At 34.6% G+C, this 25223-nt stretch overlaps 1 protein-coding gene across 3 annotated transcripts in view; it reads right to left on the reverse strand.

Annotated features, from left to right (window-relative positions):
* Positions 1-25223, reverse strand: part of ARID4A (AT-rich interaction domain 4A) — a 63741-nt gene that overhangs the window by 35460 nt on the left and 3058 nt on the right. For all 3 annotated transcript variants that reach the window (XM_034993144.1, XM_034993142.1, XM_034993143.1), the window contains exons 3-11: positions 24756-24866; positions 22553-22618; positions 21483-21573; positions 13225-13304; positions 13046-13140; positions 10684-10816; positions 6392-6471; positions 5411-5487; positions 4859-5025 (exon numbers count right to left, since the gene is read on the reverse strand). In XM_034993144.1, coding sequence (XP_034849035.1) covers positions 4859-5025; positions 5411-5487; positions 6392-6471; positions 10684-10816; positions 13046-13140; positions 13225-13304; positions 21483-21573; positions 22553-22618; positions 24756-24866 — 900 coding nt within the window. The remainder of the gene's footprint in view (positions 1-4858; positions 5026-5410; positions 5488-6391; positions 6472-10683; positions 10817-13045; positions 13141-13224; positions 13305-21482; positions 21574-22552; positions 22619-24755; positions 24867-25223) is intronic.

Genomic DNA, 25223 nt, shown 5'->3' on the forward strand with positions numbered 1-25223 from the left:
GATTTAGTACAGAAAATTTGTTGAAGGTCACTGGTTGTTTTAGCTGTGGTGGGAGTACAAGACACACTACAGTGAATTAAGAGTGAACAGGAGGTCAGGAAATAGAACAGTGGATGTAACTGAGTAATCTAGTCATAAGGGTGAGGAAAGAGGACAGCAGGTGGAGGGGTTGTCAGAAGGTTAAGAGAGATGGAAGCATGTGTTTAAAAACTGATGAGAAAGAAACAATAGAACGGAATAGGTTAAAGATCCTGGAAAGAAGTAGTCATTCAAAATTTAAGATAAGAAAAAAGGGAATGAGATCCAGAGCATAAATTGAGAGATTCATCATATAGAAGAGAGCAACATATTATCAACTGTACTTAAGGGAAGGAGAGCAGGCAAGTGAAGTGTAGCACATGCTCCCAATCTGATATTCCTAGTTTCTTTCTCAAGTTGGAGTGGAGTGGGGCAGGGTTAGCGGACACAGTGATTTGACTATAGAAACTGGAAACTGACTAATGGTGTTGAAGGCCCAGCAAAAACTGGTGGTCATAAAATTTAGAATGGTATCATTCTTCCCTGTTGTATACACTGAAACAGAAACTTTCAGGGAACACATAAGATGTCATGATATATTATTCATTACGTGGTAAGGCACTTTCATAATTTCAGAAAACAGTTCGACAACAATCTGCCTAAATAACAAATTATTATATGACTCTTGTATTCTATCAGACTTGACGAGACTAATCATTTTCCCCCCTACTTGAAAAGGTACACACATTCTACTTTTCATCATCAAACTGTGGTTTGCATACAATCACATCTAAGGCTTTATATTCAGTCAACCCTCTTTCATGCTCCCACAACTATGAAATAATTTGATCTGAGAAGTGACTTTTTGTAAATACATAAAAATGCAGCTATAATTGTGTGTACAAATATGCAATCCTCATTAATCTGATTAGGTGAACCTAATTTGGTTAGTCTTACACTAATTCTGTGAGGAAAGGTCTTGCTGAACACATTAGGACATTTTTGTTTGCTTGTTCAACAAGCTAAACTTCAAGACTTTTGCAAATAAGTTATTATATTTGAATGCAAGTTAAAGTCTCAATTATTCATTGAAAACTGACTTTATAGAATCTGCTTAGAAACACTTGACAGCTTGAGTTACTAGATATACCTAAAATGCTAATATTACCTTTAAATTTTTCTTTAAATTTTATTGACTTAGCATAATTTTCCTGAGTTATCAAGCATTTACTATAGGTTTATACCCAAAGTGATTCAAGATCACTAACGAATGCCTTTACAAGACAACATAAATACAAATAACACTTGATTTAACCATAAGAAAAAAATTCCAGTCTCCATAAATAAAAAAACACAAGCACTTTGATTTTTATAATAGTGGAATATAATCCTAGGCAATAGATACAACAGTGATCCCTAGGAAATTCAAAGATTGGAGAAATGGGTGTCAGTCCTTCTAAGCAAAAAAAGAGCATCTCTTGTAAAAACTCACTAAATTCTTATTTTCATTACTAAATATGAAATTAGAAGGGATTTTTGTAAGGGCCCAACACATAAGACTACATATAGCAAACTAAAAGGATATGCAACTAGTCAAATCCCCCTTAACGTCTTCACCTATTCACTTTATCCTTAGACAACTTTCCTACATTCATCCAAAGTGAATATAAGGAATAACTTATGAATAAACACCATTACGTATGTTTACATGGACTTTTCAATCAATTTCAAAGCTCAAAAGGAAATCAGTGTATCTTTTCTATTATAAAATTTTCTTAACAAAAGACATTTAAGTAATACCTACAAAAATATTCTCCAGGGCTCTTTTTCAATATAATTATCAACAAGTTAAAATTTACAGTCATCAATATAGATTGGACCTACTTCCTGTCAGACTCTCAAGTCTTTTCCTACCCAGTAACAGTATGAAACATATTTCTTGTATTCCAATCCTGAACTACAAATGCTTAGGAATTCGAAATAATAATTAGTAAAAAAAAGATGCTCCTCCGTGGTAAAGCCATGAATCTCAAATCTTATTTAGGCTATTTTAGGGTACTCAAAGCATCAAATATGAAAACAATGTCCACTCCTCTTAATACTGCAGAAGTATCTAACACTTGTATGATTCTACTGCATAAAATTTACATTAAATGACAAGCTAAAGTACTGTTATAGTGGCTTACAGAATGTTAAAGATCTTTTTTATCATTATAAAGCAACATTACATTTTCATGAGAAGCATAGCATTACTACGTTTCAGGAAGAATATGATCTACAATGTAATACAACAGCTTAGCCTCACCTATGTAGTAAAGGCCTATAATGACTAAGCCAGGTAGGCCCTGGCTTATCAGACTTTAATTAATTTTATACCATACCGACTTTTTTTTCCTTTGTTACATATAGACTAAACTGTTTTTCAGTTTATCAATACATTAAATTTTTAAAAATTACTGTTCAAGACAAATTAGAATGATTCAGCAACTAAATCTTAAATCCAAGAGCAAGAAATGCAGCTTTTTTTTTTTTTCTAAGGCAACCAAAATCTCACTCAAGAAATCTACCTCTACGGCCAGAAAAAAAGAGGAATTAGTTCCTGTCAAGTAATTCAATAAAGTATATGCTATGAAACTGACCATCTGGAAAATAATTTAAATTAACAGACAACTCAGTGCCTAAATGTTGTAATTTTGCTTTTATTTTTCAGTAAATGAAAAGCATTCTTTTTCACTTAATTTTAACAGGTTCATAATTTAAGTAACACATTTTAAGAAGATACTATCCCTTACAAATGTCCTTACATTTTAAAATTTCTTTACCTACTACCTGCAAACAATAGGTAACAGAGCTTGCCTCTGCTCTTCATTCCTTTTTACTAACATTTACTAACAGCTTGAATAAAACGCTGTGATTTTTATGAAATTAGTAGCTGTAATAAGAACACTATTTACTATTTACTATTTTATAGCCATCTTTTCCAACCTTACTACAAAGCTCTTTTTTCTCTCTTTGTTTAAAATTTCAGGGTTTGCTTTTGGGGGGGGTGGGGAGTAAAGAAAATGCATTCTAAAAGGGACAGCAATTAAAAGTATTAGCAAAAATAAACTAATCTTTTTTCAATATTTGGCAATATCAGATCCTAACTAATGCTAATTCTTTAAAAAAAAAGGCAAAATCAGACTGCAACAGTTCACACCCTGAAAATGTGGCCTATTTACCCTGAAAACATATAATCTCTAAATAAATACAGATAAAATATAAAAATCACATTTAATAGACTTTAAATTCTGAATTCTGCCCAACTGTCTCATTATCATTTTCATTTCAAAATCTATCTTGTTTCAGAAAAATAGCCTTCAACCTCTGATAGTCTAAAAATAGACTCCTACTGTCTCTTTTACAAGAAACAATTACGCTTGGTTATGAGCCCTACCATTATTAGCCACATCATCAACACCTAAAATTCTCATTTAACCCCGTTTTTGGCAATCAAAATGGTAACTAAATATATTTTAGAAAAAAAATCTTACCTATATGCTGCATTTTCTTTCAAATGCAAAATGGTTAGATTCCCCTTCTACTTAATCAGTACAGTGTCTGAACATTTTTCAGTCTGACTTGCAAATATTTGCTTTCCCTCTTAGGGCATAGCATCCGCAGGGTTATCCAGCACTACTTACATTCTCTTCCACATGAAAATCAGACATTACATGAAAGGAAAAGAAAGACAGCCCATTTCAAAGCATCTGGCAAACCTCCATTGGCAACCTGCCAAGCCTCTGCTAAACCTTCCTGTCTTTCCGAGCATGCTCACTTAAAACCAACAGCACGTTACTATGGCAACTCTGTAGGCAGCCTGTAAGTATGAACCGCCATTCTGATTTCAGAGTGCAAAAAACCAAATACTGCAGGGGAAGTAAAAGGAAAGAAATATCACATACCCTTCATCACATACAAGTATACTCATTTTATTTCATAAATTCATATTTGTACATGTAAAACAGAAACAAGCATTCCACGTTTTCCAAGCAAATATTTTTCATGCTCAAATAGGTCTTCTTTTTGGTAAACTCATTCTCTTTGTCTGCCCCTAGGTCTCTTTACCTCATAACAACCAAAAATATACTACCAGTTTATCCCACTTGACAAAACATTGCTGAATAAATAGACAACAATATTCATATAAGCTATTATGTGGTAGCCCATGAATAATTTCCTACATTTATAGATATATATCCTAAATGACATATTACCCAAAAAACCATTAGCACTTATAAAAACAATCTCTTTTCTCTGATTTATAAAACTGCCAAATGAAATATTCTTTCAGTTCGGATAGGTTTCTTAATCCCCACCATTCTTGAGATACTGTAAAATAACTGAAAGAGGTAAAGTTTCTAAATTCAGACATATCAGATCAGGGTTCAAATCCCCATTCTCCACATTTGAGCTGTGCAACTTTGGGAAAGTTACTTAACCTTTGTGACCTTCACCTTCCCCACCTTTAAAGTAGGATAATACTAGTTATTCCACGTGGTAACAATTTAAATGAATTAACACATGTAATACACCTAAAAGTTACATTTCTTTTCTCCATGGTTGTTTGCAAAGTTTGTACTTGATTATTTAACCTGAAAAGTTCTTTGTATGCTAAAAAAATTAGTTCTGATTTACCCAATAAGTTAGAATCCAAAAAAATCACAAAATCAATTTGAGCTAGAAAAAGGCAGAAACAAATAATATAGCACATCTAAATGAGGGAAAATATACAAAGGCAGTAATTTTTACTTTAAAATATTAAAATGTCTTTATGTTACAAACATAAAATTTCACCTACCACCTCTTCTTCTTCCTTTTTGGCCTCCTTTTCCTTCTCTTCATCATTTTCTTCAGCTGGACCATCTTCATCATCACTACTGGATGATTCAAGGATTTCACTTATATCCATTTTCCAATTATCAGGAACAATTCTAGTTTTTAAGAAGATGCTTGCTTTCTGTAGCCCTAAGAATAAACAGTTGTTATGGAATTAGCAACATAGAATAATAGAATAACAGTCAGAGTCAGAAGATCTGGACTCAAATTCAGCTGTCCCTTGTAAATACAGTAAACTTCAATATATCTGAGTCATAATGTTATATTATTGTTCATTATTACTCTAGAAAATACTGTTAAAAGTATTAATGGTAAAACATGGAAAAGTTAAGCTTACTTAAAAATTACAAATAAAATATCTTATCTAGCCCTTAAAAAAATAGCCATCAAATAAAAGTAAATATTAACTCTAAACAATTAAAATGGCACCAGAGAATATTCAGTCTTGGTTTAGTCACTATTTACCATTTAGAGCCACATCATGAAATAATGGACTGATTCATTCCTATTTTACCTGGTTTAGCAGAGAGCTCTGATTCAGGTAGATTGAGAATATCTACTTCCTTGATATCCTTTCTTGCTATAGAATAACTAATTACAAAGAATAAAGGGAAGGGAAACCATTATTAGATAAAAATTATCACTTAAATAATATAAACACATAGAAAAATGTAAATCTCAAAATCAAAATTATTTTGCCTGTGTTTTAAAAAGACCATGTATGTCCTAATCCTTAATAAAGGGCAAGAGATAATATAGGCAAAGCTAGTATCTTAATTCTTAAGATTCACATACTCAAAATACACTAATCTGAAAGCCTCACATTTGTTAATAGTTTATGCAATCTTCCTATACACAGTATAGGGTAGTTTAGATCAGCATGATATTTTCCTTATAGAAGACACAATGTCTATTTTTCTTGATCTTTATTATTTCTTAAATTTACTACTCAACTTAGTAAAAAAAATTTAATATAAGGTAATATTAAAATATTTTTATCACTGTAAGATATATTAAAATTTCCAGAGAATTACATCTCTCTCTCTCCACACACATAAACACATATAATTTTTTCTTTTTTATATCCTTTTTGGGAAACAAAGCAAAGCTGAGATTAAAGTTTCTAAAAATGTGACTTAATCAGAAAAAAAGTCAAAATGATTATTTTAGTAATATTCTAATTCTGTGAAAAGTAACTTTCATAGTTCATAGTATGAAACAGTATACATAATAAAAATACCAAATTTTTACAACTGAAGAGAAAACCAATACCATGCTTTATAAAACTTTTTAAATATTATTCTCACATGCTGTTGTTCAGTTTTTATATAAAATTTTTCAGAAAAAGTAACTTACAAAAAGTAAAGCATATTATGTAATGACTTCTCAGTTCATGAAATGATCAGACTTTTAAAAATAAAGCTTGGACTGTGGAAGAGTTTATCACTGTGATTTCATTTTCTTTCTCCCAATGTAACACTATTAAGTGACTCACAATTTAGAATCGAGAAATGATCGAACTAAACACTGGTCTTTTTTCACCATGATGTCATCATTACAGCTGGGAGATACTACCTGAAATATAAAATAAGAACAGATTGGTTCCTAATCTCCCTTGCTCAAAAAACGTGTAATTTTTTGAAAAGAATAATTCTGGATCCCCCTCACTTCTCAGGTGGATTATATTTTGTAAGAAATAGTTTCACTGTCAGTAATGAATTACTTAAAAAAGAAGGCTGTCTTGTGATTTTTATTTAGCACACTGGTTTTCTAGATACTAAATTTATTCAGTCATTAGATTATACAATGAATAGCTAATACAATATAAATTACAATGTGACCACCACTTTAAAAAATTAGGATTTATTCTAAGCTACATATTTATTGTCCAAAAAGTAAAACATATGATCCATGATGAAAATTGGACATATTATAATTTTTTTTAAGATTTTATTTATTTAGAGAGAGAAGGAAAGAGAGAGCGAGAGAATGTGTGTGTGTGTGAGTGGGGGAGAGGATCACAGGGAGGGGGGGGAGAGAGAGAGAGAGAGAATCTCAGGCAGACTCCATGCTGAGTGCAAAGCCCAACTTGGGGCTCAATCTCAGGACCCTAAGATCATGACCTGAGCCAAAATCAAGAGTCTAACTGAGCCACCCAGGTACCCCGACATATTATAATGTGTTAAAAATACACTTCAATCAAGATCTATTTTGAAATCTGCTATTTGTTCAAAATAAACACGTAGGTTCTACAACACCTAAGTTCCCTTTCTTACCAGAGCATTACAATTTTTAGTAATGAAAACAAATCAGGGTGCCTGGGTGGCTCAGTCGGTTAAGCATCTGCCTTCGGCTCAGGTCATGATCCCAGGGTCCTGGGATCGAGTCCCGCATCGGGCTCCCTGCTCTGTGGGGAGCCTGCTTCTCCCTCTCCTCCCCACTTGTGCTCTCTATCTCACTATCTCTGTCTCTCTCAAATAAATAAAATCTAAAAAAAAAAAAAAGAAAACAAATCAAAGAAAATCTGAGTAAGAACTTTTTATTTCTTAACTTTTAAAAATAACAAATGCCTTAACATTAGTAAATAGCTAATCTTTATATATTCTTTATAGCACTTAATATTTAAAAAAAAATTAAAGTCTACTAATAAACTGCTGAAATTTATCTGCTCATTATCATCCCTAACACCAGCCCCTCTGCTACAACCTAGCACCATCCACAGAACTTTATGCGATGATGGAAATGTTCTGCAGCTGCTAAGCACCTGAAATGTGGCTAGTGCAACTGAGAGACTGATTATTTAATTTCTATTTAATTTTAATTAAGTTACATTTATTTTTTTAATTTTATTTTATTATGTTATATAAGTCACCATACAATGCATCATTAGTTTTTGATGCAGTGATCCACGATTCACTGTTTTCCTATAATACCCAGTGCTCCATGCAGTACATGCCCTCCTTAATACCCATCACCCGGCTAATCCATCCCCCCACCCCCTCCCCTCTAAAACCCTGAGTTTGTTTCTCAGAGTCCATAGTCTCTCATGGTTCATCTCTCACATTTAAATGTAAACAGTCACTTAGGACTCATGGCTATCGTATTAAACAGTATATATCCAGATAATTAAAAATGCTTGGCAGTCATATCAGCTGTCTTAACATCAGATGGCAGTAAATGTTTGTCTGTTGGGTGCTGGTCATTAAACTAATAATAAAGTTGTGTCTGTCCTCAAGGAGCTAACAGCATAATGGAGAGGTAAACACAAAAAGAACACCATGGAGGGTAAGTACGGAGATATGAAAACATCTAGGAGGAAGACTTAACTCAACCCAGGGAAGGAAGAGGTATGGCAGCAAAGGCTTAAGTTAAGTTTTAAAGGATGAGTAGACACAGCCCAGGGCTTAATTACCTCACCTGTGAACCACTAAATTGGCCTCCAAATTGATTCGTGCCATTTCTAGCCTTTCCAACAATCTATTCAACATACTACTGTCTCATTAACATTCCAAAATATGCAGCTCAAATAATGTTACTCTTCCACAAAATTCTATGCAGAATTATGGCCGCCCTTCTGCCCTAGATCCAAATTATCTTCCCAGTCTTATTTCCTGTGATTCTCTCATTCGTGTCTAAAATTTAGCCAAAATGGATTCCCAGAGCAAACAGTTCCATGAACAAACACCTTGCTTCTCTGCTTTTACTTATCTTGTTTCGTCTAAGAAAGTCCTCTAGAGAAGCTTTGTTTAACTAACTTTAAATCCATCAAGGCTCGGTTCAAAAGCAATAGCTTCATGAAGGCTTTCTGGATCTCCTTTATACAAATGTAATCTCTCAGGGAAGAAGTCCTAATGTTGAACATATACTACTATATATATAGTTACTTGAATTATTGTCTGCATTAAATTATAAAATTATCAAACGTGCGATTGGTGTCTTATATTTTCTACATCACCTGGCAAACAATAAGTCTGTTGAGTAAATGAAGGAATTAAAAAAAAAAAATCTCTTGGCAAATTATGACCTAAATATTCTGAATCCAAACCTATTTACTTGTCTGCCTGTACAACTGAAAGGCTCAAAGGATTTTCAGACTTTTCTTATATAAAGTAAATCTATTATAAATAGTAACTGAATAATGTATTTATATGCACATAAAAACCTTAAAAAAATGGCCTCAGTTCTTTAAAGGATCTAATTTGGGACATGTTTTGTGCCAACACTGTTGTTGGGAGATATATGTGATACCAAATTCAAAATTCAAAATATAAAATTCAGAGAAGGGGCATAGTTATGTTAGAGTGGTTAGGGGAGACTCTGTAGAAAAGGTAGGACTTGAGCTGAACCTTAAGACATTTCAGAAGAGAGGAGCAGGAAAAGGAGAAAATGGAGACAGGTATTACTAAGTATTATTGATTCCTCACATGAAATAATTCTCTTGCCCATCCTTTCTTCTCATTCCTTCCCTGAGTAAGCAAAGATTAGATTTCCCAACCAACCCATCAGACTTGCCATTTCCAAAGCCTAGGTGTACCCTTCCTTTCCCTAATACTCCGCTTTACTCCAGTGTCTGCACCAAGTTTTAAAAATCATGATAGAGGGGGACGCCTGGGTGGCTCAGTCAGTTAAGCATCTGCCTTCAGCTCAGGTCATGATCCCAGGGTCCTGGGATCGAGTCCCGCATCAGGCTCCTTGCTCAGCAGGGAGCCTGCCACTCCCCCTGCTTGTGCTCTCTCTCTCTCTGGCAAATAAATAAATAAAATCTTAAAAAAAAAAAAATGATGATGATAGAGGGGTGCCTGGGTGCTCAGTCTGTTAAGTGTCCAACTCTTAAGCCCAGCTAGGTCTTGATCTTAGGATCGTGAGTTCAAGCCCTGCGTTAGGCTTCATACTTCAAAAAAAAAAAGGACTATATAATCTTTAATTGCTATGTAATCTCTTAGATGTATATAATAAGATTCTTGAGAGCAAGGTGTTACAAGATTCATACTTCTCTCTCTTCTAAGGAATTTAGAGCTGAACTCACTGCATATCCTCAGTAAATACTAATTGATTTAAGGCAAGGGTAAAGGTTTAGAAGAGTGAAGTGTCTGACACAGGGAGCAGTTAAGAAAGAATGTGAGTACAGAGCTTACACTGGAAATGGGAAACGAACTAAGAGCTGGGATGGCCTCCAGACATCCATCTAAAGAACGCAGAATTCATCCATTAGGCAGTCAGTGAAAGTTTTGTGGGGTTTTTTGGAGAATGGGACAATCATGATTAAATCAGTATTTTAAAACTATTTCTCTGTAAAAATTAAAAATTGCTTCTAGAAAAACAGTCAATTTAGCAAAAAGCTCAGGGATCAAGTTAAGGGAACTTGGAGGTAATTACCATAAATCGAGGGTAAAGTGGCAAAAGGAATAAAAAGAGACCCTGGACACATTTTGAAGGAAGAGGTGAAAAATCCCAATAAATGATTGGTTATAGAAAATTAAAGAAAGAAAATAACGAGAAGACAGTGAAGTATGTGGGACCTGAGTAGGATTGCTCAACTCTGCAATAAAGTCCAAATTAAATTTATGTAATACTTTCAAAATATCCTAAATGCTTTTTAAAAATCCATGTTAAACATTCGCTTGTTTGTTTATTTATTTAAATTTTAACTAGGCTCCACACCCAATGTGGGGCTTGAACTCAACCCTGAGATCAAGAGGTGCATGCTCTACCGACTGAGACAGCCAGACACCCCCTTAAACAGATATTTTAAATGGTTGATTAATTCTGCAAAGAAATCTGACTTACCAAGGCAGGATACCAATCAGTCTTCTCAGATGTAGATGCCACACTTACAACTTTTCCTAATAATTCATCATTGAGACGTCGCTTGTCTTCATCTTCCTCCTCACTACTTTCTTCTTCCTTTTCATCTTCATTACTAAAAGCCAGAATAACTTTATCAGGATCTTCACATAAGCCGTTGTTGAGACAGAGTGGTGTGAATTTAACATGTACAATTCAATTTCTAATGTGGATTACTCCAGAGTAGTAGTTTCTTCATTCTTACTGAAATTGAAGATAGATACTTCCCTAGTCCCAAAGTAGTCCTTAGCTATCCATGGTAACTCTGAGTCCACGTCACTAGATGAATGAGGATTTGGACTTAGCTCTTATGCCAACCACCAGCTGGGACAGAAAAGCCTAATTATGTCACCATGAAGTACTTGCTGTGCCAGTTACATTTTTTTAAAAAAGACCGTCCTTCTACTTTTTATGTATGCCAGATAATGTAACTCTAATTTCCTAACAGGTTATGAAAAGATCTCATTAAGAAACATGTGAGGGGAAAAAAAAAAAAAAACCATGTGAGGGTTTAAGTTCACTTACCTAGACAATAAAATAAGCAGACAAACCCATAGACAGGAAAAGCCTACAAAACTGGCCTGTACTCTTCAAAAATATCAAGGTCATGAAAAGACCAAAAAAAAAAAAAGCTGAAGAACTCTTCCAGATAAAAGGAGATTTAAGAACCATATAAACTAGGGATGCCTGGGGTGCCTGGGTGGCTCAGCTGGTTAAGCGACTGCCTTTGGCTCAGGTCATGATCCTGGAGTCTTGGGATCGAGTCCCGCATCGGGCTTCCTGCTCAGCAGGGAGTCTGCTTCTCCTTCTGACCCTCCCCCCTCTCATGTGCTCTCTCTTTCTCATTCTCTCTCTCAAATAAATAAATAAAATCTTTAAAAAAAAAAAAAAAACTAGAGATGCCTGGGTGGCTCAGTTGGTTAAGCATCTGCCTTTGGCTCAGGTCATAATCTCAGTGTCCTGGAATTGAGCCCCACATCAGGCTCTGTGCCTGGTGAGGAGTCTGCTTCTCCCTCTCCCTCTGCCCCTCACTCCTGCTCGTGCTCACTCCCTCTTGCTCTCTCTCTCTCTCAAATAAATAAATAAATAAAATCTTAAAAAAAAAAAAAAGAACCATATAAATTAAATGTAATGCATGGTCTTGGATTGGATCCTGGATTCAGGGGATGCTTATAAAGGCTATTATTGGGCCAAGTGGCAAAATTTGAAATACAAATTATATGTTATTAGACAATAGCATTCTATGAATATTAAATTTTCTGAATTTGATAATCATACTTTGACTATGTAAGAGAATTTCCTTATTCTTAAAATGTTTAAAGGTAGGTCTGATGCTTGCAATATCCTCTCAGATGGTGTGACCAATTAAAATTATCATTAAATAAAACATAATTATAAAGACTATACTTTCAGGGATCATTTCTAAACTGAGGGTTCTAGAGGGGAGGGGGGTGGGAGGATGGGTTAGCCTGGTGATGGGTATTGAGGAGGGCACATTCTGCATGGAGCACTGGGTGTTGTGCACAAACAATGAAGCATGGAACACTTCATCTAAAACTAATGATGTAATGTATGGGGATTAACATAAGAATAAAATTTAAAAAAAAAAACATAATTATAATAGGTACCTATAGAGTGAATGATAAAGTAAATGTGCCAAAAAAATTTAACAGTTAGTGAATCTAGATGATGAGTACATGAAAGTTTATTATATAATTTTTTTAAAAGATTTATTTATTTTTAGACAGAGTGAAAGAGAGGGAGAGAGTACGTAAATGGAGGGAGGGGAGGGGAATAGGAAGAGAATCTCAAGGAGACACTCTGCTGAACGCAGAGGCCAAAAGGGGGCTCAATCTCACAACCTTGAGATCCTGACCTGAGCTGAAACCAAGAGTCAGACGCTCAACTGACTGAGCCACCCAGGAGCCCCGAAAGTTTACGTATCATTTTTAAATTCAAAATGTTTTTGAGATAAAAAGGCTAAAAAATATATATGCTCACTTAAAATAGAGAATACATTACATCAACTAAGGAATTTGACAAAGTAACTCAAGACAAAAATAGTCTTTTTGAAAAAGGCGTTGTGATAATTCTTGGACAAAGTAATGGGAATAATTAAGAACAAGATCTGCTCAAGGTAAAATATCTAACATAAGGATAAAAGATACTATGGAAAAGTTACCTAAACAATTTTAGCCATCCTAGAAAAATCATTTGTTTAATGTTATAATATTTACATTACTGGTTGTAATACTGTACTGTAATATTTACAACATTACGTTACTGTATATGAAAAAACACTCACACAGGAAGAGAGGACCTCCTTCCTCTGTTTGTCTTCTTTGCAATTACTGGAGTTCCAAAATGCTCTGGATTTGTTAAGGGAAGCTGGTCAAGTGTCTAGGTAAGAAACAACAGACAAATCACACTTTGCCTCGACGTTAGAAGTTATTCAACCCAAAAAGCCCATCCATGGCACCCTACCTCGCTCTCAGCAAAATGTCTCTCTCCTTTTAGGCAAAGTGAAGTGCGTCTCAGTGTCCTCTCATCACCATCATCAAACACTACAATAAGCAAGAGATACCAGAGAATTTATGCACACTAAGTAAAAATTTCACTGCAGAGAATGCTCTTATTCCTATTTATCTAGGGCTTAATATTTGTAAGAACCATTATTTGTTAGTTATTATTCAAAACCTTTTAAAATGTACATACTGCATTTTTCATTCTGTAGCTGCCAAACATACGCAAGTTAAATGGCTGCCCCCAACTGCTTAGGTATCTCCATTCACTTGTTCAATTTCTATCACTACAGAACCACCTTCTTGAAACCACTAGCAACCCAGTCAAAGCATGGATTATTAAATTATCTTTAATCCTAGAATGAGCAAAAACCTGGTTTATGGGGCGCCTGGGTGGCTCAGTCGTTAAGCGTCTGCCTTCGGCCTCAGGTCATGATCCCAGGGTCCTGGGATCGAGCCTGCATCGGGCTCCCTGCTCGGCAGGAAGCCTGCTTCTCCCTCTCCCACTCCCCCTGCTTGTGTTCCCTCTCTCGCTGTCTCTCTCTGTCAAATAAATAAAATCTTTAAAAAAAAAAAACAAAACACCTGGTTTAAAAAAAAAAAAGGTATTGGGCGCCTGGGTGGCTCAGTCGTTAAGCGTCTGCCTTCGGCTCAGGTCATGATCCCAGGGTCCTGGGATCGAGTCCCACATCGGGCTCCCTGCTCAGTAGGAAGCCTGCTTCTCGCTCTCCCACTCCCCCTGCTTGTGTTCCTGCTCTCGCTATCTCTCTCTCTGTCAAATAAATAAATAAAATCTTTAAAAAAAAAAAGGTATTATGGGTTTGTTCCCAACAGTTACCAGAAGTATCTCTAACTTCCAGGAACTGTTTGCCTTCTGGTAATGCTTCTTGGATTATTATTTTTTTTTTTTAAAGATTTTATTTATTTATTTGACAGAGAGAGACACGAGAGAGGGAACACAAGCAGTGGGAGTGGGAGAGGGAGAAGCAGGCTTCCCACCGAGCAGGGAGCCCGATGCGGGGCTCGATCCCAGGACCCTGGGATCATGACCTGAGCCGAAGGCAGCCGCTTAACGACTGAGCCACCCAGGCGCCCCTGCTTCTTGGATTATTGGACTCTTCTACTTATTTGCATGATAACTTACTATAGGAGAAGTACTGGCTGCCAAATTCTAAAGTTGTAAGATTCAACTTTTTTCTTTTGCTAGAGGATGTAAGAAGTTTAGAAATAAGGCGCCCGGGTGGCTCAGACAGTTAAGTATCTGCCATCAGATCGGGTCATGACCCCAGAGTCCAGGGATCGAGCCGGGCATTGGGCTCCCTGCTTAGCGGGGGTCTGCCTCTCCCTCTTCCTCTGCTGCTTGCTCACTCACTCTCTCTCAAGTAAATAAAATCTTTAAAAAAAAAAAAGTTTAGAAATAAACACTGAAACAAGGAAACATCAGAAAGATGAAATTCTTTTTTAATTCAAAAAGTTAGTCATAATTGCACAGAAGCTTCCTCAAAAGCTTTTACTACATTTTTTAAAAATCATACTGTGTGGAAACTATGTTTAAATATTTCAGGGAAATGGGGGTAAGGAATTTAACATTTTATCACTTTTATTCTCCATATAACTAGCTGTATTATTTTTATAGGTTTAATTTTTCAGAAATGCACTCTTATTTACAAAGTTTATTAAAAAGAAAATGCGCTCTCAGAAGACATCTGATTGCCCAGCATTATGAAGAAATAAAAAAGATGGAATCCTTACCTCAGATACTTATAATGAAAACATCAATAAATGTTTGTATATCTTATGAAAGTAACATATACACAAAAATAATTACTTTAAGATTTAATCCTAATGTAATTCTAGAGGTTTTTCCGTTCTAACAGAATTAAGTTAGTGTTAATAAAGGGAAATTCTACATTACTTTGCTTTCATAATATTTAATCATAAACTTATTTTTTCATGCTAAGAACTTATGTAAGAACACTCAACTTCTTCAATATTTGTCTACCTCAGTCAGTTCTTCTCTTAGACTAAAGACATCTAGTTTAAATTCTCTTACATGCAAGAGACAATGCAGAGAAAATGAAAAGTTCCTGAAGCACATATTCAAAGAACCGTAATGTTTCCACAAAAGGAGCTGTGTTATACACTGTCAATGATGCAGAAATTAATGACCACCTACAGACACAATGACAGGATAAAACACAACATCCTCCAACAATTACATTACTAATCTGCAACTTGATTAGCAGTGCTCTAAACATTTGCAACAAAACTATGATTCATATGGTGTCAAGTCTAATAAATAAACCACTGTTCCTTTAAAAATTCAAGATCATGAATTTATTGTACCAAACTTAAAATAATTCATGTATTAATATCCCTAAGTATACTAAAGAATAAAACCTTAAAAGTTCCAATTTTCCTTAATGCCTAGAATATGAAAGATGGTGACAATGGACACATACATACATGCTCATATGCACACACATTTAAGTGGAGGTATGAGGAAGGAAAATGAGACTGTAAGACCAATCAATAATATCAAATTTATGCAACAAAATGTTTTCCACACTGTTTCATCATTAATCAAGGGCAGCCCCAAATCAAATGTTCTGATGAAAAATTCCCAAATTTTTTAAATATTTTATTTATTTGAGAGAGAGAGCATGCAGGAGCAGAGGAAGAGGGAGAAGCAGGCTCCTCACTGAGCAGGGAACCCAACATGGGGCTTGATCCCAGGGTCCTGGGATCATGACCTGAACCAAAGGCAGACACTTAACTGACTGAGTCACCCATGTACCCCTCTGATGAAAAATTTCAACAGTATCTGTAGTTCTTGCTTTTGAAAAATAATCACTTTGAAATAAATCAGGTTTTTTTTTTTTAAAGATTTTATTTATTTTTGTGAGAGAGTGAGTGTGCCTGAGCACAAGCAGCAGGGAGGGGCAGAGGGTGAAGCAGACTCCCCACTGGGCAGGGAGCCCGATGCAGGACTCCATCCCAGGACCCTGAGATCATGACCTGAGCCAAAGGCAGACACTTAACCAACTGAGCCATCCAGGCACCCTAAATCAGATTTTTGAAGGAAAAAATGCATTACACTTCAACATACTTTATCATGGGTAGAAATAATGTAAGAACAAAAAAAAACTTCTCTAAAGGGAATTGTGGTACCAATAACAATTTTACAGTTTTACACAGGAACACTTACAACTTCGAGGAAACAAAGAGTTTAAATTTATTTTGAACTCCTAAAACTATACAAAGGCATGTATTTAAGTACTTCATACAAGTTTGAAAATCTATATAACTATTCAAGATTTTCTAAAAGATAGAAAACCCAACAACACAGCGAACCTATTAGTCATGACATCCCTGATTATCCAGATCATGAGGAAGTTCCATCTATAAAAAGCTTCCTCTATAACTTTCACGTTAGAAGTATCATCTAAAGAACACCAAATTTGTAGGCATTGAAGAGTGACTCTGGCATTTTGGTAAGAGTGAAATAATTAAATAGTAATAGTAAATTTAGCTCTTTTTAGTTCAAGATGTATACTATAGTATGCCAAGAGGAAAAAGTCAGACTATAAGGATTTATAAATCTATGAAATGTTTTGTACTTGCCAAAACTGGCATCTCAATAGACCACTGAGTGCAGAAGAGTATAAAAGCAGTATCTCTGGGGGCACCTGGGTGGCTCAGTCAGTTAGGTGTCTGCCTTCGGCTCAGGTCATGACCTCGGGGTCCTGGGATCGCCCCAAGTGGGGCTCCCTGCTCAGCAGGGAGTCTGCCTCTCCCTCTCCGTCTGCCCCCCCCCCACCGCTCGTGCTCTCTCAATTTTTTTTAAAAAAGTGATATCTCTATTACTATGTTACATATAAATACTAAAACATAATTTGACAAAAATGACAAAGCTAAGTCTCTTTCAGTAATGTTAATCATACTAGACAAAACAATGCCTATGTAAACAAATAGACAAAGCCTAACTCCAAACTGTTAAAATTAAAAGAAACAAAAGCAACAGGGATCTATCTACTAAATACAAAAGCTCTACCTGTGATCATAGCGCCGTTAGATGCTGGAGGATTGTAAGATAACAGTATATTAACTTTATCTCTCCAAAGATATAATTAGCTATCACTTATTAAGCTTCTATCATGTACTAATCCTCACAACAGCCTCTGTAAGGTAGGAATCGCTATCCTCCTTTTATGATGAAATTGAGAATCAGAAAGCTACAGTTTTATTAAGGGGGATCAAAATGAGTAATAAATAGGCCTGAAGCACAGGCATAAAATGAACACAGGAGAGAAAGTCAAGAATTCTGACTTTACAAAAAGAAAATCTTATTATTGTATCTGTGTAGCCGTCACAATTAATAGTATATTTATATATACACATTTATATATTAAGAAAGTATTTCGCATAATGGAATTAAAAACTTTAAAATTACATACCTTGGGTATAACCAATAGTTCTGTTACATAAAATCATCTGTGATACAGAAGTCCCTCTGCAGCCAAGCTCAAAAACTTCAGAAACCAAGAAACTTAAGAAATTAGCACTCAAATGTATAATGAAATTGACAAACTATCATGGGAATGCTAATTCTTATGGAAGGCCATCTAAACAATAGGTTAAAGCGTATCACAGGAATGCATAGGTTTTCTTTTTTAGTACTTTTTTTCTTAATGATTTTCTAGTCAGTGGAATAACCATCTGGTTTTGAAAACATTTGTGGTCGATTCTGGTTATAAAAAAACTTGTCATAAGAGGTTCTAACTAAATTAAAAAACCTTATAAGCCTGCAGCACATTCCACAACAGTCCATTCACCAGTTTAATCTAAACCTCCTCTACTCCATTAACTAGAACTTCCATGAGATCTGATCCAATTGATGTGCAAAACAGTTAATTACAAGGCCTGAAAAAATCCTGAGTCTTAAAAAGCATGTCACAAAAATATATAATCAAAGAGAGTTTGGGTTTTTTTTTTAAGTTTTTATTTATTTGAGAGAGAGAGAGAGAGCACACTGAAGCGCATGAAGGGGGAAGAAGAGAGAGAATCTCAAGCAGGCTCCGCGCTGAGTGCAGAGCCCAACATGGAACTCGATCTCAGGACCCTGAAATCATGACCTGAGCTGAAACCAAGAGTCAGATGCTTAACCAACTGACCCACCCAGGCGCCCACAATCAAATAGATTTTAGTGTAAAATCTGATAGATTACATATGTGTGTATATGCATTTTATATGTAAATTACTAAAATTAGTAACCATTATGTCCTTTACATTTTCCTATTTTTCAGGTACAATGTGTTATTCTTATATTCCAAAAAGGTGAAAGAAGAGTAGTTTTAGAGTGTCTTATTGACAGCTGTATTTACCAGGAGTTAATGGCAACATTCAAATGAAGATACAAATTCCAATCCTAATTTTGATACCTTTTGAATGACTAAAAGGATAATGATACATTTCCATATATTACACATTCCTTGTCTTTCATGAAAAAATAAGAACTGCCAAATAAATAAATTATGCTAGGAAGCCCTGTTTTATTATAAGAAGAGGAACCATTTCCAAGGCTCAAAGAAACAAACAAACAAAAAATCCATAAACTGGAGCTATTTATTATTCAACATTAGAGAGCAAGGTGTTACTAGATTTTTAGAAGTTAGGTTATATTAGATCTGTAATCTCTTTCAAAATTGGCTATTCAGCTATCACAGAAAAAATACTTACATTATGTAAGTCATTACCAGACTCATTAGATAATTTTTTTTAATTTTTTTTTTTTTTTTTTAAGATTTTATTTATTTATTCATGAGAGACAGAGAGAAACAGAGGGAGAAGCAGGCTCCCAAGGAGCGGGAAGCCCGATGCGGGACTCGATCCCAGGACCCTGGGATCATGACCCGAGCCGAAGGCAGACGCTTAACCATCTGAGCCACCCAGGCGCCCTCATTAGATAATTTTTGATCACCAATGATCATAACTCTTATTTGATCCAAACCAGTGGTATGGTATCCTCTTTTATTTTTAATAGTCAAATTTTGAAATCATTTAAAGTAAAAAAAATGATATGGAGATCATTAATACTTTGTGTAACTTTCTGATTCTACTTATATAATACTTCACTAGGAATTAGAAATCAAGAAAAATTTCAGAAAAAAAGGAATTAAACCCAACAGGTAGTAGTCACTCAATTAAAGAAAAACATAAAACATTCATGACCTGTGAGAGATGACACATTTTATTTTGCCATCTTTTAGGCTCATTATACTCTAATCATTCTTTATATGGGCTACATCCTTCAGTACCTAAATATTCTTTATAGCAGAGTGTTATATTAAATATACTTAAGTGAATAGTGCTTTTTAACATCTTAAATTTTTTAGGTCACTTGCTGTCATTATGCAGATGCAAAAAACTTAAATATTTGGAATTTTTCTCCTGAGTAAGTCTCTGTTTCTCCAAGTATTGACTATTTTACTAAATGTGTACTACCTGCATTAAGTTCACCCAATGTAATTATAAAAAGAAAGATTCTTGCGTTGCCATCCCCAGACCTAGTAAATTGAAGAGATTTGAAGTCCTCAAATCGTCATTTTTTAAAACAAGCGATTCTTATGTACACTAATGCTTGATACATGAATTACATGCAATTAAGATTCTAAGCTCTTTCAGAACAAGAATTATACAATTTCTTCTGTAATTACCCATCATAGAAAATCACCATAGAGAATGCTCAGTAGCAACTAGCTTTTAGAAATGCTAAAATGCCATTCATAGAGGATAAAGATCGGCTATTCTGGAGTGCAGAAGCCCAAAATGTGAAAACCTGAAAAGTATCGCTTCTGCAGAAGCATAAGCATTATATCAGTAAAACTTCACAAGTCCTGTCAATGCAACCTTGATATTAAGTACCAAATAGGAGGCAATATTAGTATTTGAATATGAATCACATAACCTTGCATGATTTTGCATATATGAATGCCTGTAATTTTTACCACTGGTTTAATATACTAAAATTATATTTACTTGATTTCTAAGAGTTAATATTAAACTTGGTTTCTAAATCTCTAACAACTATCAACAGCCACAACCAAGCTTCCTAAAAATATGTAGTTCAGAATAACAGCACTGTTGTGAACCAACACCAATTTCTAGGAGATCCAAGAAGAATAAAAACAGTTAGAAAATAGTAGTTACATAAAACAAATTGGTACTACTAATAGCAGCTGCGAAGTTAAGACACAGAAGTACAATTTTTAACCAAATGTTCACAGCTTTGAGCATCACCTGAAGATGAATGATTTTTACCCAAAGCAACAAACCAAGTAAACTAAAAGTAAACCTATGGGATCATTTCTTTTCCTTCTTTAAGGAAACCACACCATGATTACATCACTTATACCAAGACATAAATATAAAAACCAACAATGGTATAGATGTTCAGTGTAAAAAGATTGGATGTTATCCACAGGACTGTATAGTATGAATGTACTGAGAAGAGATTTGGAAATGTTAATCATTGCTATTTTCATCAACATAATGACAGCAACTCTATAACTACTACATTTAGGTTTTAGTTTACATATATTAAGACACTTGTTGCTACTCACGACAATAAAGTTTTTTAAAGCCAGTATAAGCTTATGCATAGAATGTTAAGTATGCATTCACATTAGTAGCACATATATCTTTCCTGAAAGGTGTTATGGAAACTTGACTGGGTCAAAAAATCAAAAATTAAGCTATGATCATCTAGACTTGAATCTACTCTAGTCAGAATTTTTTTAGTCTTTAAATTCTGTGGTAACATCTGTATTAGCCTTATGTAAGACAGGCAGCAATACAATAAAAGATTACAACTGTACAATCTTAATTGTCATTACAGGAAAAGTAAAAAAGTCTGATGACTTACAATACCAACTTGTATGAACTTTCTAATGGAAGAAAATAACCATATAATTTAACTTTCTTGAAAAGAAATAATCTAGGTATTCTAAAAAAGAAGTACATTCTTGGATGAAATAGCCACAAGGGACCAAAGAAGTAATTATTTTTGTTACCAGCAGGTGTCATTAAAATTTTAGCCAACTATATCAAGTAAATTGACAGTAAAGAATACATATTTCTCCGCCAACGTAATTCAGTGTATTTACAAAATAGAGGTATGCAATCCCAAATTAAATCCTATGTATTAAATTAACTACTTACCCACAGTATACCAACTAGCATCTGTCAACTTGCTGATAATAGCCTCCTGAAAGGATCCATCAGATGTCCTTGTTTCAACAATAGCTCCAACCTAAAACCCAGTATCAAAATTTCATTACCAAATTTAAACAAACCAAATCACTCCCACCAACTATGACCTGGGTTGAAAAGAAAAAAACACCTATGATTATTCTACTTTACCTTGACTTAGATCTTTATCATTTATAGTGCTCATATATTTATCATGCAATTTGAACCCCAAAACGCTTTGGCACAAGTAAGGTTATTACTACCCTTACTTTACACATTGAATACTGTGGCTCAGATGAGACGATGAGAACCCAGTCTCTTTAGTCTTACTTCAGAGCTTTTGTACTATATCACATTGCCTTCAAGGAAATTGTGGAAATATAAGAACCAGACACCATAAGATAGCAAAAGTAGCTTCAATTTTCTTTCACAGAAACATCGAATATTTGGATTCAGCATTCGTATTTAAGGGACCTTTTAGATAAAGGTTCACCTGAGAGAGGGATGGACCAGTTGACCTTCTTTCAGCTTCCAGACCTTTGTATATCAGATATTAACCGAAGTGGTATTCTGACATAACAAAGATTTATTACATAAACAAATGGCCATAAATGGATGGAAAACACAATATAGGTACCCACTAAATTGAATTATGAAGTCAACATACTTTACTTGTTAAGTTAGAACAACATAAGATTCAAATTTATGATACCAGTATATTCCTTAGCAGGCTTAATACCTCTGATGACAATGTAAAAAAAAAAAGAGGTATTTAATCCAAGAGTTCAAAACAAAAGGTGGCTGAAAACTCATGTTTATATGTACTAACTTACCCTCTGTAAGATGACTTATCTTTCTAAACTAAGGATACAGCCAGTGTAATATAGTTTATACTAACTCTGTAACACTTCATTTGTATTTTTGTTTTCTGATTAACATTCTTATAAATTTTAAAACTACCTACAAACGTAAAATTCAGTAATTTACCATATGTATTTGTGACTTATCATTACAGATTTTAAACTGCAAAACATACGTACTCTTAAAGGACCCTTTACTTGGTCATCTTGCACCAACTGTGTAGTATTATCCTGTTTCAGGAGCACCTGCAAAACATTTTTTGCACAATAATTTGCACATTACTTTAAAACAGCATGTTTATGAAGTCTTTAATCTATGTGTTCTTAGCATCCTGTGCTTACTTCTGTTTTAATACTTATTACACTGTCTTATATTTATGTTTACTCTCTCTCCCATTAACTGTGAGCTCCTTGAGGGCTAGAATCCTCCATCATTACACCAGCAGTCAGCAAATGTCAATGCATATTACAGGCACTTCATAAATGTTTGCTGAATTAATGAACTATACAAGATTTATAATTTGTAGTGATTATTGCAAAAGTTTAAAACTGCCTTCATTGTTTCTTAACAAGTTATAAAAGGTTCTGTCACAAAGTATATAAAAAAAACAGTATCAAACTTTTATTGCCCACATACAAGGTAAACAAATTAAAACCAGAACACTGTTGGTCCTTTATAAAGTGAACCTAAATAATCATGATATGTAATTCAGTTACAAATAAGTACTCCTTTTTACTACAAATCTTCCCAAATACACAGTGTAATCATTCACATAGAGCAAGTACCCAAATATGAAAATTGAAATTCCATATAATGTATAAGACCTCCCCAATCACTGTACTGATTTTAAATAAATATATCAAGAGCCACAATATTAACAGAAAGTTTAAATTCTCAAAGAAATCCAAGTAAATATTTAGTAATCAAATCCCATATAGCTGACATAGTAAAAAGGCCAAATGAAACAAAGAAATGTCAAATGATACTGTAACAATACCTGAAGAAAAATTTCATCAGATCAAAATTTAAACAGAAATCTTATAATAATCACAGATAAATCTATTTATCTGCCACACAAATCATACTCTCCTAGTTCAATGGTTCTCATATTTCAACATGTAGCAGAAACACTTGAAGGGCTTGTTAAAATAAAATCACTGGACCCTACTCACAGATTTTCTGACTCAGTAAGTCTGGGGTCTGGGCCTGAGAATTTGCACTTCCAACAAGTTCCCAGATAAGGCTGATGCTGCTGGTCCAGGGCACACTTTGAGAATAACTGCTCCAGGTCACTTACTCATTCAACATATTCTGAGTGCCTACTATGTATTGAGCACTACTCTAGGTGTTGGGGATAGAACAAGTCTAACATTTCCTCCTTTTATGGTGCTTAATTCTTGTAGGAAAAGATCAGATAATGGAAGTGAAAAGCAAATTGCAAAACTGAAAGTACAACACGATCCAATAACAACAACAACAATACTGTTATGGTAGGCACTGCATAGTATCTGACAGACCATATCGAATCTTTCTGGAGTGGTATCACAAAGAGGACATTCATGAACTTTATTATACAGCTCTGTAATGTTAAAGATGTTTATAATAAAATACAGATTACACTTGTAATTTTAGTAAGATTACTAAAAATATTTATATAGGAAAACTACTGGACGGAAACACAAAAATGTTAATAGTAGTTTCTGAGAGGTAAGCTATGGGTATTAATCCTTTGGTACTTTTCTGTATTTCCAAATATTGTACAGGAATAATGTGGTGACCTTTTTTCTGGTCATAAAAGCATCTTAAAAATAAAATTCTTGGGTGCCTAGGTGGCTCAGTCGGTAAGCGTCTGCCTTCAGTTCAGGTCATGATCTCAGGGTCATGGGAGCAAGCCCTGCATCGGGCTCCCTCCTCCGCGGGAAGCCTGCTTCTCCCTCTCCCACTCCCCCTGCTTGTGTTCCCTCTCTCGCTGTGTCTCTTTCTGTCAAATAAATAAAATCTTTAAATAAATAAATAAAATTCTTAAATCATTTTTTAACACGGTCTTAAAAACAATTTCCACTATATTATTTTTAATAATCACTTGAAATCATCTCTACCTGAACATTATGAAAGGGAAGAAAATAGATCATAGCCTAAGTAAGCATGCCACAACAGCAGAGAGCCAAATAAAAGGAAGTCTCATAAACATGGTGTTTTCAGAGAAGCATTTGGAATAACTTCTCATTTTGAGTTCTTTATTTCTTAATTCTTAATGTGCTTTTCCAACAGTTTTGTACAAAACAGTGCTTTCACATAATAATGATTCAATAAAATGTTGATTTGCAGTGTTCCCCTCCCCAATTCTCTTCAATCCAGGTTGCATTAAAAAAAAAAAATTACCTTTACTTTTACCAGCCTTTTCACAGTCTTAATTTTTGCCTCACAGAAGGCACCTCGGTACTTGGCACTGACATCAGTTCCCACTGTCAGATAGGCAGGCTCATCCGCCGCCTGATGAAAAAACATAAAATGCGAATGTCACTACTATTCTCCAACCTCAAGCCTCATTAAAAGTTTCTGTATTTAAAGTAGTAAGAACATTAATATTATTTTTTACTAATGTCATTAATAATTTGGAAAATACCCCTAAAGCAAGCAATTACATTCCTTTACTACATAAACTATATCCTGACAACAGAAAACATTTTAAGTTTTAACTGAGAAGTATCAGTAAGGACATATGATAATGTTTTTTCCTCCAGATACAAAATGTTTCAACAATTCTATAATTTATTTAAGAAATGAACACATTTAAAAACAAAACAAAACAGGGGCACCTGGCTGGCTCAGTCGGTAGAACATGCGACT

The sequence above is a fragment of the Mirounga leonina genome, unplaced genomic scaffold (assembly GCF_011800145.1).
Source record: "Mirounga leonina isolate KUSES-001 unplaced genomic scaffold, KU_Mleo_1.0 Mir_82, whole genome shotgun sequence".
NCBI classification, from domain to species: domain Eukaryota; kingdom Metazoa; phylum Chordata; class Mammalia; order Carnivora; family Phocidae; genus Mirounga; species Mirounga leonina.